The following is a 12,056-nucleotide window of genomic DNA, read 5'->3' as shown; positions in this document are numbered from 1 at the left end:
GAGCCCACGCACCACAACTAGAGAGAGAAAACCCACACGCCACAACTAGAGAGAAGCCTGCACACCACGACGAAAGATCCCTTGCGCCGCAACTAAGACTCGACACAGCTAAAAAAATAAATAGATATACCTTAAAAAAAGAAAATTAGCTGCAGGGTTCTGTTTTATTTTCAGTCCATCTTTTGTTTATGTTTTTTGTTTGGGAGGTTTTCAGCCATGAAGAACGTCTTCATTTTCATATGGTTGAATTTATTAACCTCTTTTTAGCCAATACTAGTTTTTAAAAATTCTCCCATCCACTATGTACCTAGTTGCAGTTTTCATCTTCATATCTTTTTTTTTTTTTCTTTTTGCGGTATGCGGGCCTCTCACTGCTGTGGCCTCCCCCGTTGCGGAGCACAGGCTCCGGACGCGCAGGCCCAGCGGCCATGGCTCACGGGCCCAGCCGCTCCGCGGCATATGGGATCCTCCCAGACCGGGGCACGAACCCGTATCCCCTGCATCGGCAGGCGGACTCTTAACCACTGCGCCACCAGGGAGGCCCACATCTTCATATCTTTTATTCCTCTGGAGTACATTTTTGCTAAGGTTTGAGGTAGAGATCCAACTTAGCCATTTCCCCCCAGATGGCTCTGCATTTGTTCCCTGTACATTTTGTTGAGGGTTACTTTTTATCCTTACTGGTTTGAAATGCCAGTATTATCATATACCTACTTCCCATGACTATTTGGGTCTTTGTAGATTTCCCTGTCTGCTCCATTCATGAGCTAGTACTGCACTATTTTAATTACTGTAGCTTCATGGTTTCCACCCACCTGCGTCTGCAGTTGCTATTCTTTCTCCGGAAGTATACTTTTTATCAGGATTATGTTACATTTGTATATTAATTTAGGATTAATTAGTGGATATCCTTATGATTCTACATATTCTTGCTGAAGACCATGGCACACTCTTCCGCTGATTTAACTCTTTTATCTCTTGGGAGTATTTTAAGATTTTCTTCAGATGGATCATATACTTTTATTGTCTTAGGCTTATTACTAGGAATTTCGTCCTTTTTGGTTGCTTTAAAGCTGAGGGTCTTTCTCCTCTGTTATACTTCCCATTTTTTACACTGTACTTCTTGAATATGATGATCCTTTTCTTTTTTCCCACATCTTCACTTCAGGAAAAAGGTAATTTGAACTTTGGGTCTGCTGTAGCTGAGCTGGTGACTAAAATCACTTGAAATTTTGTTTTTAATCTGGGTCGAAAGATGTCTCATTCCATTAACAACTTGTTTTTCAACATCAACACTAAAATGAATTCAACTTAATGAAAGGTGTACTATTAATGAAATCAAAGAAGGTTTTATTTTGCATATGTCGTAAGCTGTGATGTTGAAATGCTATTGTGATTAATGACTATAATATCAGAGAGTTGATAGTAAAACTTTATTTATTTATTTATTTATTTTTTCTTTTTGCGGTATGTGGGCCTCTCACTGTTGTGGCCTCTCCCGTTGCGGAGCACAGGCTCCGGATGTGCAGGCCCAGCGGCCATGGATCACGGGCCCAGCCGCTCCGCGGCATATGGGATCCTCCCAGACCGGGGCACGAACCCGTATCCCCTGCATCGGCAGGCGGACTCTTAACCACTGCGCCACCAGGGAGGCCCAAACTTTATTATTTTTTTTTTTAAGACACTTTAACATAGGGCAGTGACTCAGGGTCATCATCATAATCACACTATGGAATTGCAGAGTTAACAGTAGAGTTAACAGAGACAGTTAGTTACTTGATATAAGGGTGGCTTGCTGTGATTTTTCTATAATAGTGCCTGGGCTGTGTGGTATATTAACAATGATATTTCAACTGAGAAGGAAATGTTTGTACCATACAGTGGCACTCTTGAGTACTGCATTGACATTAAACACTCTTGTAGTCTTTGATAATTCTGTATCTAAAGCAGCAGGGGTTTTCTTAAAGCATTGTAAAACTGGTACTAACAGGCTATTACATAATGTATACCTTTCTTTCTAATTCCTGAAGTTGCTCAATATATAGTTCATTTGATCCTAAAAAATCTGAATATACTGACTGAGTCTAGTGTTTAGTTTCTCTTCTCTCTTCCTCTTTTTCAAGTGCTGGTAGCAACCCACTAATGACTGGTACATTGGGCTCAGGCCATTGTGACTCATGTGCAGAAAATAGGTGAAAGTACACATTTATGGAATAAACTAGTAGCACTTGTGAATTTACTGTGAGGCCTAAGAGACTCTGGACTTTTAGGTCCATAAAGGAGAGGTCGTGGTGCTTTTCCCTTGATACAAGATCACGGAACCAGTCTTTTCATTCCTTCCATCTTCTTCTCCCAGGAACTGCAGCAGACGTTAGCTGTCCCTCAGAAGTCTTAGAATAGGGACTTCCCTGGTGGTCCAGTGGTTAGGACTCTGTGCTCCCAATGCAGGGGACGTGGGTTGGATCCCTGGTTGGGGAATTAGGATCCTGCATTCTGCATGACAAAAAGAAAGAGAGAAAGAGAGGGAGGGAGGGAGGGAGGAAGGAAGGAAGAAGAAAAGGTCTTAAAATAGCCTGGGTCATTTTTCATTATTGGCTTAAAGCATATTATTGCCCCCAAATGAGTCCTAAGTAAATCTTGAGTGTGTAGGCTATGTCTCTAGAATAACAGATTAATCCATTTTTTGTTCACTTTGATTTCTTTGACCATGTGATATGTGAGATTGCTTGTTATGCTACTCAAATGTAATTATTTTTCCTTTCACAGGATGAATATTCCATCTTTCCTCAGACATACTCCATAGATATTAATGGTTATATTCTTGTGTATTCTGTTACATCAATCAAAAGGTAAGGCCCACTTCTGCTTGCTTGAGTTTATTTGCTGTGCTTAGATGGCATTAATCCTTCTAAGGGACTATGCTGGAATTGGCAGTAGTAACAACTAGACTTTAATGGTTTTTAGTGGTTGTCTTATGGAGCAAACCGGTTGTTAAGGGCAAAAAAATTATCCCATTAGGTGTTCTCTTACACTGATGGTGTAAAAACACTCTGTTATTTCTTACCTCAGGCTGCCTGACTAGATAGTGACTGAACGTGATCTGAGCTTTTCTGCTGATTGCAATGGGAAATGCATTAATTGATTTACTTTTTGTGTGTTTTCACCGTATTAGCTGATTGCTAGGGCCCTCTCGCTAAGCACCATTCCGCAAATGTTTATTCAGAGATTAAATCAGCCCAGTTGTAGACTTTCCCATTTAAATATCTCACCTATTCCACTTTGAATATTCTCAGTAAGGGCTGCTGAGTGTTGAATACACGCACATGTGAAAAAGAGTGGTAGGAAAAAATAAAGGAATTCCTTGTGTTCGGTTTACTTTATATTAAAATGGTGGGTCTATGACATTTTCCATTTTTCCCACTATAAGTATTACATAACAGACGTTTTAAAACATCACCACTAAAATCTATGTCTGATTTCATGCTTTTTGTTTTATAGCTTTGAAGTGATCAAAGTTATCCATGGCAAACTGTTGGATATGGTGGGGAAAGTACAGTAAGTAGTAATAGTTTATCTCTTTTGTTAGATACTCATAATAGTATCTTCTGAACAATCAAATTGGGCACTGACTAGGGTACTTTGGCTTTTTTTTCCCTTGTATTAATAGGATACCTATTATGTTGGTTGGGAATAAGAAAGACCTACATATGGAAAGGTAAGTAGCTTCTAAATACTGATTTAGAAAGTCAAGTCTAAGACAATTTAGTCACTGAAGTTTCATTTTTAATTATTGTTCTTATAGCAAGAATATTTTTAGCTGTAGCATATCTGTGTTTCTGTGTTCAGAAATGTGGTGGTGACTGTGCATCACAGAAGCAAAACTGCAGTAAAAATCTCAACCTGTCTTGGAAAATGTTTCCTCTAAAAAAAAGAGCACAAACACTAGAAAATTATCTTTAGGTTCTTTTACCATTTTGCATAAAGCAGACTCTAAAAAGACAATGGTAGCACTCATTTATTCAACAAATAGTTTTTTGAGTCCCGGGCTTAGGATTAGAGCAGTGAACAGGGGAGGAGCCTGACACCTAGAGGAAGAGGCTCACTGGCTAAACTAACGCCTGCAGGACCGCACGGAGGGCCCTTTCAGGATTGCCCCGTCTTTGGGTGCTTATAGCCGAGCTGGCTTCAAAATAGTCAATTGTTGCAGACACTGGAGTGTTGGCGTCCTGTTCTCCGAACTGTAAGAACTCGCTGGAGCAGGGGTAGCCACCCCATAAGGCAGTGTCCGCTCTGTTCCCCAGCTCAAGGGTAACGGAAATGCTTCTCTGCATTACATACTGGATGAGAATGTTGAGCTGAGCATGCTTCTGCTTCATAAGGAAAAAAACTGATTAAAGTGGAGCCTGTCTCATAAATCAATTATAGATGTTTTATATAATAAAGAGCAAAGTACTTTAATTAGAATTTTCTTTTTCCATTAGGGTGATCAGTTATGAAGAAGGGAAGGCGTTAGCAGAATCTTGGAATGCAGCTTTTTTGGAATCTTCTGCTAAAGAAAATCAGGTATGTGTTTTTTAAACTTCATTTTGCCCTGCATCCCATCATTCATGGGCGTATGTTCCTCTCAGTCAGCATCTCACCAACCGTCTTCATCACTCCTGTTCAGTCTTCATCCATCCACCATTTCTAATACCCATCTTTGGGTTGCTTAAGGACAATACTATTGATGTTTTAATTCAGTCAGTATTCTACTTAAAATGAGACCTAGAATATTTGTAGGATAAATAGAACTTAATAGTAAAGGCAATACTTCCTTTGAGAACATATAGTCTTATTTTTGTTTCATACTAAAGGCTGGTACAGAAGTAAGTCCAGGCATAGAAAAGAAACAGGAATGATCTTACATCACTTTGGCAATAATTTTGTACCCTTACCTCCTCCCTTTTTCTGTTGGGTGGAACTGAGTTAGATGCATGTGTTGTTTTAACACAGAAAGTGTTAAGAACCATTTTACAAGCGTTTTTCCCAATTTCAGCCCTGCAGATGTTCCTTTAAAGGCATATCCGAGGAAGGATGTCACTTCTATTTTAGAAGGCTTCCCGTATCTCCTTTTCCCTTTTCCTCTGTGGCGTTAATTTAGACCGAGAACGTCCAAGCTTGTCTCCTGCCTCCATGAGTTCTCACCAGTGTATTTCTGTTTGCTGCCATTCACCTTCTGAAGCTACAAATCAGATGATGTCACCCTCAACTAAAAACTGTCAGTGGGTTGCCCATCATCTATAGAACAAACCCCAAAGCCCTCAGCATGATGAGTGCAGTGTGTGATTCGAACTTTTCCCGTTTCTTCTTTCACTGTATCCCTGTACTTTTCAGTTGCACCAAATTCCTCCCACTTAATTAAAGATAAGGGGTACTTCCAGATGCCTCCCCTTTACTCTCATTCTTCTCTGACTTGGAATATCCTTTGTCTAATTAACTACATACTTAAAGTATTTTCAACATGTGCTCTTGTTTGATCTTCCAATAAGATTAATTGGCTTTCATTTCTGTGAGGAAACTGCAGGTCAGTGAGGGTGGGTGGCTTGATGTGGTTGAGGACAGTCAGCTGTTCTTCCCCAGCTCCGCCACCTTTCACCACTAAGACCCCAGCCCTCATGGTTCTACTGAAATTCCACTTTCTCCTGGACCCCTGCATGATACGTCCAGCTAAAATTAATAGTAGTTTCTTCTCTCTTATCCCCTTTAATTCATTCTGAGATTCAAGGCCATATCACTGGCCTTCATTTTCTCCATAATGTCCTGCACAGTGGTTTTATATCTACTAGGTGCTCCGGTCAACCCAGGAATCCCTTGATAGGCAAATCTGTTTGTCCCTGTGTCCCCAGGTGAGGGAAGTTAAATCTATACAATTGATTCCCAAGTTCCAGATAGCAAGAGATTTATCTGCATCCATTTAGTGCAGAAAGTGAGAATTCAGATAAGAAGAGCTGAGATAGTAAGAGATACCTGTACTGCTTAATTGAATTGAATCAGACATTTGTTGGGTGTCTAATCTATCCTGAAGATCATCCAGTTGAACTGTCTCATTTTAGAAGTGAGGCGTTTTAAGATCCAGAGAGGTAAACTTTTCTAAGGTCACTCTATATTTCATATGGTATAAGAACGTGGACTAAATTTTAAATTTAACCCAAATTTAGTCCTCTCTCCTCTCCACCATGCTTTCTGATGGATGGGAAGAGAGGGCCTTGTGCATAACCAAAGTGTAATAGAGATTAGAGTGTTCCTGAGGGAGAGAGAGAGACTGTCCTGTATTAAAAAGTCTGTGTGTGAACCTTAAATGGAATCTGGTTCTAAAACCCCTCGTGTAAAAGACATTTTTGGTCACCTGGGGAGATTTGATTACGTTTTAGATATATTAGGGAAATGGTGTTAATTGTCTTAGGTGTAATGATGGTGTTGGGATTATGAAGAGAATATCTTTATTCTTAGAAAATGCAAACCATAGTATGTAGGCGCCAAGTTTCATAATGTCTGCAGCTTAGTTTCAGATGGGGTAGATGGGGGGGGGTGCAGAAGGAGAGCAAGCAAATATAGCAAAGATGTTAACATTTGTTGAACTCAGATAGCAGGGCTCAGTGGTTATTATACAATTGTCCCCATTTTTCTGTATGCTTAAAAATTTGCATAATAAAAATTTGAAGGTGGTCAGAAGGTACAAACTTCCAGTTATAAAATAAAGAAGTCCTGAGGATGTGATTTATAGCGTGGTGACTATGGTTAACAATATTGTATATTTGAAAACTGCTAAGAGTAGATCTTAAGAGTTCTCATCACAAGAAAAAAAAGTTTGTAACTATGTGTGACCAGACTTACTGTGATGATCATTTCACAATATATACAGATATCGTCATTATGTTGTACACCTAGAACTAATACATGCTATGTGACAACTATCTCAATTTAAAATTTTTTTTGACGTGGAGGAGTGAAGTTGAATGGCCCTAAGCTATCTTTGGTTCTGCTTGCTAACTTTGCTCTGTTGTGTTTCTCTTTGGTGAAAATCTGAGGATCCTAAAACAGTTATTCTGTTTGACTTTATAATTATGTAGGCATCATCAGCAGTTTCACTATTCGTGTAGGTTCACATGGCCCCTGTGCACTGTGTGTTACTGTTCTGTGCATCTCTGGCAGTTGCTTTATTATTCCTTCCAGCATCCTCAAAGGTGTAGACACCTTATGGACCCTACCTCGAATGTAATTAAGAGGGATTGCTTAGTAAGGCATGTTGCCTCAGGTTAATTTATCTTTTGAGAGTGACCTATAATGGTATGCTTAGGGCATGTTATTAAACTACTTTTTGGTCGGAGGATGCAGGCCTTTTCTCTGTCTAGTTCATGTTATACTTTACCGTAGCTTAAGATTTTTAATATGGTTCTAGATAGATTTACTTTTTAACCTTTTAGTTTCCTTTAGAAGGTAGGATACTGCCTTTTCAGTACCCATATAAAGAGGAAATTGTTCTCAAGGCTTAAAGTTAAAATGAAAAAATTCCAACTGCTGTAATTCTTTTAAAGTTTTGATAAATTTAGTAGATTTATCTGATATTAACCAAAGCTCTAAAAGAAGGCAAGGGTGCAGTACAGTGACCTCAAGCATCCCAGACAAGCGAGAAGATCAGATGACCCAACTCACTGTTGTCTCGGTTACTTTAGCACCTTCGTCAGATCAACAAATACCTTATTCGACATGAAATAATCCTGAAAGGCAGAAAGATTCTTGTACACAAGTTAGGTAAATACAGTGATGCTATGCATATCCTTGGAAAGCAGCAGTCCTGACCAGTTGTCTAGACACTTCTCAGCCCTCGGCTGTGGCTCTTGTGATGCTGCTCACCTTGTCGCGGAGTGTGCTGAAGACAACTGGATCCTAAGCCGGGTGAGTTTCTCCCCATCAGGTGGGGAGAAACCAAGGAATTCTAAGCCCTTATGTTAAGAGGTGTGATTGATTCTAATCCACATGTATACCAGAATGCTTACTACTCTTGGTCTGTGTAGTAGGAAGAGAGAGAATTTGTGTAGGAAAGAGACATCCACATCAATAGTCACGTGATCAGAGACCAGTCTTTGTGAACTCAAATTTTTTACTGATAAATTTTCAAATGTAGCTTTGTATTACTTAGCAAAGCTCCGGTATTTTAAAATAAACTGTCCTCAGTGGAGTTCAGTCAGATTTGTTGATTACAAAGTGCACAGTGGTAAACATTATCACGTCAGTGAGAATAGTGCACTTGGACTATTACTGAACCACGGGATATGTTTGCAGTTCTGGCTCATTTTCTGTGGAGGCCTTCACAAATTGTGTTTCAGCAATTTGATGGAAGAGAATGCATTTTGTCAGAGTCAGATCACACAGGTAATCAAGGAGAACGCTAAGATTTATCTAGAAAGCCAGATTCCAGGCACGCTCTATTTTTTTGGTAAGAGTTTGGCATGCATCTTTCCACACATTTTTCTGTGCTTTTTTTTTTTTTTTTTTTTTTTTTGGCTGCATTGGGTCTTCATTGCTGTGCGCAGGCTTTCTCTAGTTTTGGTGAGCGGGGGCTACTCTTGGTTGCGGTGCGCGGGCTTCTCATTGCGGTGGCTTCTCTTGTTGCGGAGCACAGGCTCTAGGCATGTGGGCTTCAGTAGTTGCAGCATGCAGGCTCAGTAGTTGTGGCTCGCGTGCTCTAGAGCGCAGGCTCCGTAGTTGTGGCACGTGGGCCTAGTTGCTCCGTGGCATGTGGGATCTCCCTGACCAGGGCTCGAACCCGTGTCCCCTGCATTGGCAGGTGGATTCTAAACCACTGAGCCACAAGGGAAGCCCTGTGCATTTTTTTAGGATGAAACAAATAACAACTTGCCTGCATAGTCGTGGGAAAGGAGGGGAATTGGTAATGCAGAAAGAAGGGTGCTTGCTGAAGTCAGTGGCCTCGACTAGACAGGAGAGGTGGGCCTGGGGCTGGCTTGGGCTCACTTAGGGGTGCCTCCTTTGTGCCAGCAGGAAAGAGGGAACCAGAGTAGATGAGCCCAGATTCAAGGGCATGGTCATTGGTGGACGGCGTATGGAGAGTTCGCTTATGAATGCTGCTTCTGTTTTCCCGGTGAAATGTAGAGCCCAGTCATCAGCCGAGGGTGAGAGCGAGGAAGAGGGTTAGCGATCCCAGTGGGAGGAAGAGGCATATGACCCCTTCATCCTGGGGGCTGACTGGACCAGAGAAATGTGGTTGGGCTGCTCGGGCAGCAGGGGTCCCCTTGGGTTCAGGGTCCTGGAGTTGCGTCCGTGGGCTGTGTCTGCTGTGTGGCGCAGGCAGCGAGCAGGCAGACAGGTGGCAGGGAAGGGAGTAGGAGGCCGGTGACTGCCCTGGGGGACGTCTGTGCTGGCCCGGGAGGCGAGAGAAGGAAGATGGGGGCTGGAGGGGGGCGGCTGCTTGGTGATGACAAGATCTAGGTGCTGCCCTGCGAGGCTTTTGAAAACAGGAGCATTTTCGGATTATCACAATGACCGCATTTAAAGGACGGGGACTGACGTTCAGCCCAAGTGAGGATTTCCTCCCCTAAATGATAGTGGCTCCTCCTTGTGAAGGGCTGGTCCCTGGGGCTGAGAGGTGCAGTGGGGAGAGAGAGGAGGTCCCCTGCGGGTGTGCAAGGCCAGGGTGGTGCGAGTGGTGGCGGAGGTGGAGCCGCTGCCCCGGAGGAGGGGGGTGAGGCCGGGGGTGACTCGGGACTCTAGGTGGCCTAGAGGAAGCAGGCTCAGAGGGCACGGTTGTCATCTCACGACCTTGAGTCAGAGCTGAGAGTTTGCAGGAAGTGGGAGGGGAAAGGGTGTGACAGGCAGCGGGTGGGGTGCGCGGCCAGGAGAAAGAGCCCCTGCCCTGCTGTAGTCCCAGAGCGCCTGCGGGCCGGGGGAATGAGCCAGCAGGGGATACTCCACCCTGGAGGTCCAGAGGCACCGCAGGAGGCGGAGGAGGCGGGGCTTCCTGTGACTGATGAGAACAGGGCTCGGAAGTGTGATTTGAGGTTAGTTCCGGTGGGTCTGCAGTCACCACGTGGGGGTGGGGGAGGGAGGAATCCCGGCTCCTGCGGCCCTGGGGCTGCCTCGTTGGCCTCCACACCTGGGCCTCCACGTGCAGGGTGGGCCGTGGGCCTTCTGCAGCCCCACCAGCAGTGCCAGTGTTCCTCGTGGCTCCGCTTCTAACGCTAACATTGTCATTGGTTTTCTCTTTGGTTTCAGACTGCTGTTGATGTTTTTAGAAGGATAATTTTGGAGGCAGAAAAAATTGATGGGGCCGCTTCACAAGGAAAGTCTTCCTGCTCGGTGATGTGATTCTACTGCAGAACCTGAGGGCGCTGGGAACCTGGCCTGCCTGAGGAAGCAACCTGGCCATTATCCTTCAAGATAAACTCTGCTTCATTTCTCTTCTGTTAACCTGAAAGATTTCATTTGGGTCAGAGCTTCTCTCCCACCTCCTCCTTTCAGATTATGTTAAACTCTGACTCGGTCCAAATGAGTTCACTTCCATTTTCAAATTTTGAGCAATCATATTTTCAATTTATATATTGTATTTCTTAATAATATTATGACCAAGAATTTTATTGCATTAATTTTTCAGTGTAGTTTGTTGTTTAAAATAATGTAATCATCCAAATGATACATATTGTTACACTACCATTAACTAGGCTTCAATATATCAGTGTTTATTTCGTTGTGTTAAATGTATACTTGTAAATAAAATAGCTGCAAAGCCTAATCCTTGCGCTCCTCAGTGTGGCTTTTAAAGAAGAAAACCTGTCCTCCTGAGTGAGAGCTGCTTTCCCTGCCTCCGAGAAGGCTCCAGGTTGGATTCCAGGAGCCAGTGGAGGATGTGGCCACAGAAAGGCGAGTGGCCCACCAGGCGGCTGTGGGCAGTTGAGGTAGAGTGCCCAAATTGGGGGGAGCGGTGTTCCTGTTGACTAAAGCCGAGTGACCTTGGGGGGTCTGTGAGGGGAGTTGCTCCCCAATAATGACTGTTCTCCCCGCCTTGGTTGGAATGTTTCATGCAGGTAGGGCTGCAGGCTTACTTAGAGCCTTCTGGTCACCCTCTTGCTTGTCTCTTAGCTACTTGAAGAAAAGGGGACCTAAAGATACACTTACTGTCTCTCCTTTTACTTAGCTTGGTGTCCACGGCAGACAAGATCTGCCTTAGAAAATAGATTGGCCTGTCACTATCCCAAAACCTCCAGGAGTTTAAAGGATGGGGAAGATTGCCTGGTAAGTGTTCTGGGTCAGGGCTTCCTGAACCTCCCTCAGACCCAGACGGCCTACCTCCCGTTCTGCCAAGAGCAGCTTCGAGGGAGAATCGAGGATTTCAATTGCCTGGTGGCCATCACCTCGACTCTTAAGAGTTCAAGTTGAGCGAAATTTTTTAAATGATGTTCCTTCCCAGTTAAAATTTCACAGGGCCATTTCTAACATTTAGGGAAATGTTATTGAGTCTATTGATAAAATATAATACTGCTTTGTAACTGATTTTTTAATGAAAAACTATGTTTTTAGAATATGCCATTATGGACTTCCCTGGTGGCACAGTGGTTTGAGAATCCACCTGCCAATGCAGGGGACACCGGTTCAAGCCCTGGTCCAGGAAGATCCCACATGCCGCGGAGCAACTAAGCCCGTGTGCCACAATACTGAGCCTGTGCTCTAGAGCCCTCAAGCCACAACTGCTGAGCCTGCATGCCACAACTACTGAAGCCGTGTGCCTAGAGCCCGTGCTCCACAACAAGAGAAGCCACCTCAATGAGAAGCCAGCACACCTCAACCAAGAGTAGCCCCTGGTTGCCGCAACTAGAGAAAGCCTGCGTGCAGCAATGAAGGCCCATCATGGCCAACAATTAGTTTTTAAAAAAAGAATATGCCGTTATTTTGAATCTTTATAGTGTCTCTGTCTTATCATTCCAGGATGAAATTTGAGCCTTAGAAGACCTCCACCAAATACTTTTTAAATAAAAATAAGTTTTAGCAATGTAGTATCATTACTT

At 43.2% G+C, this 12,056-nt stretch overlaps 1 protein-coding gene across 1 annotated transcript in view; it reads left to right on the top strand.

The window, feature by feature from the left end:
• RHEB (Ras homolog, mTORC1 binding) overlaps positions 1-10,745 on the top strand; it is a 47,880-nt gene extending 37,135 nt beyond the window's left edge. The window contains exons 4-8 of the mRNA XM_060108677.1: positions 2,767-2,849; positions 3,499-3,555; positions 3,668-3,715; positions 4,482-4,563; positions 10,270-10,745. Coding sequence (XP_059964660.1) covers positions 2,767-2,849; positions 3,499-3,555; positions 3,668-3,715; positions 4,482-4,563; positions 10,270-10,362 — 363 coding nt within the window. The 3' untranslated portion in view covers positions 10,363-10,745. The remainder of the gene's footprint in view (positions 1-2,766; positions 2,850-3,498; positions 3,556-3,667; positions 3,716-4,481; positions 4,564-10,269) is intronic.
• Positions 10,746-12,056: the final 1,311 nt, after the last annotated feature.

Source organism: Mesoplodon densirostris, chromosome 9 (genome assembly GCF_025265405.1).
Source record: "Mesoplodon densirostris isolate mMesDen1 chromosome 9, mMesDen1 primary haplotype, whole genome shotgun sequence".
In the NCBI taxonomy this organism is placed as follows: domain Eukaryota; kingdom Metazoa; phylum Chordata; class Mammalia; order Artiodactyla; family Ziphiidae; genus Mesoplodon; species Mesoplodon densirostris.
The sequence above is the reverse complement of the archived record's forward strand: the minus strand, read 5'-3'. Positions and strand labels throughout refer to the sequence as shown.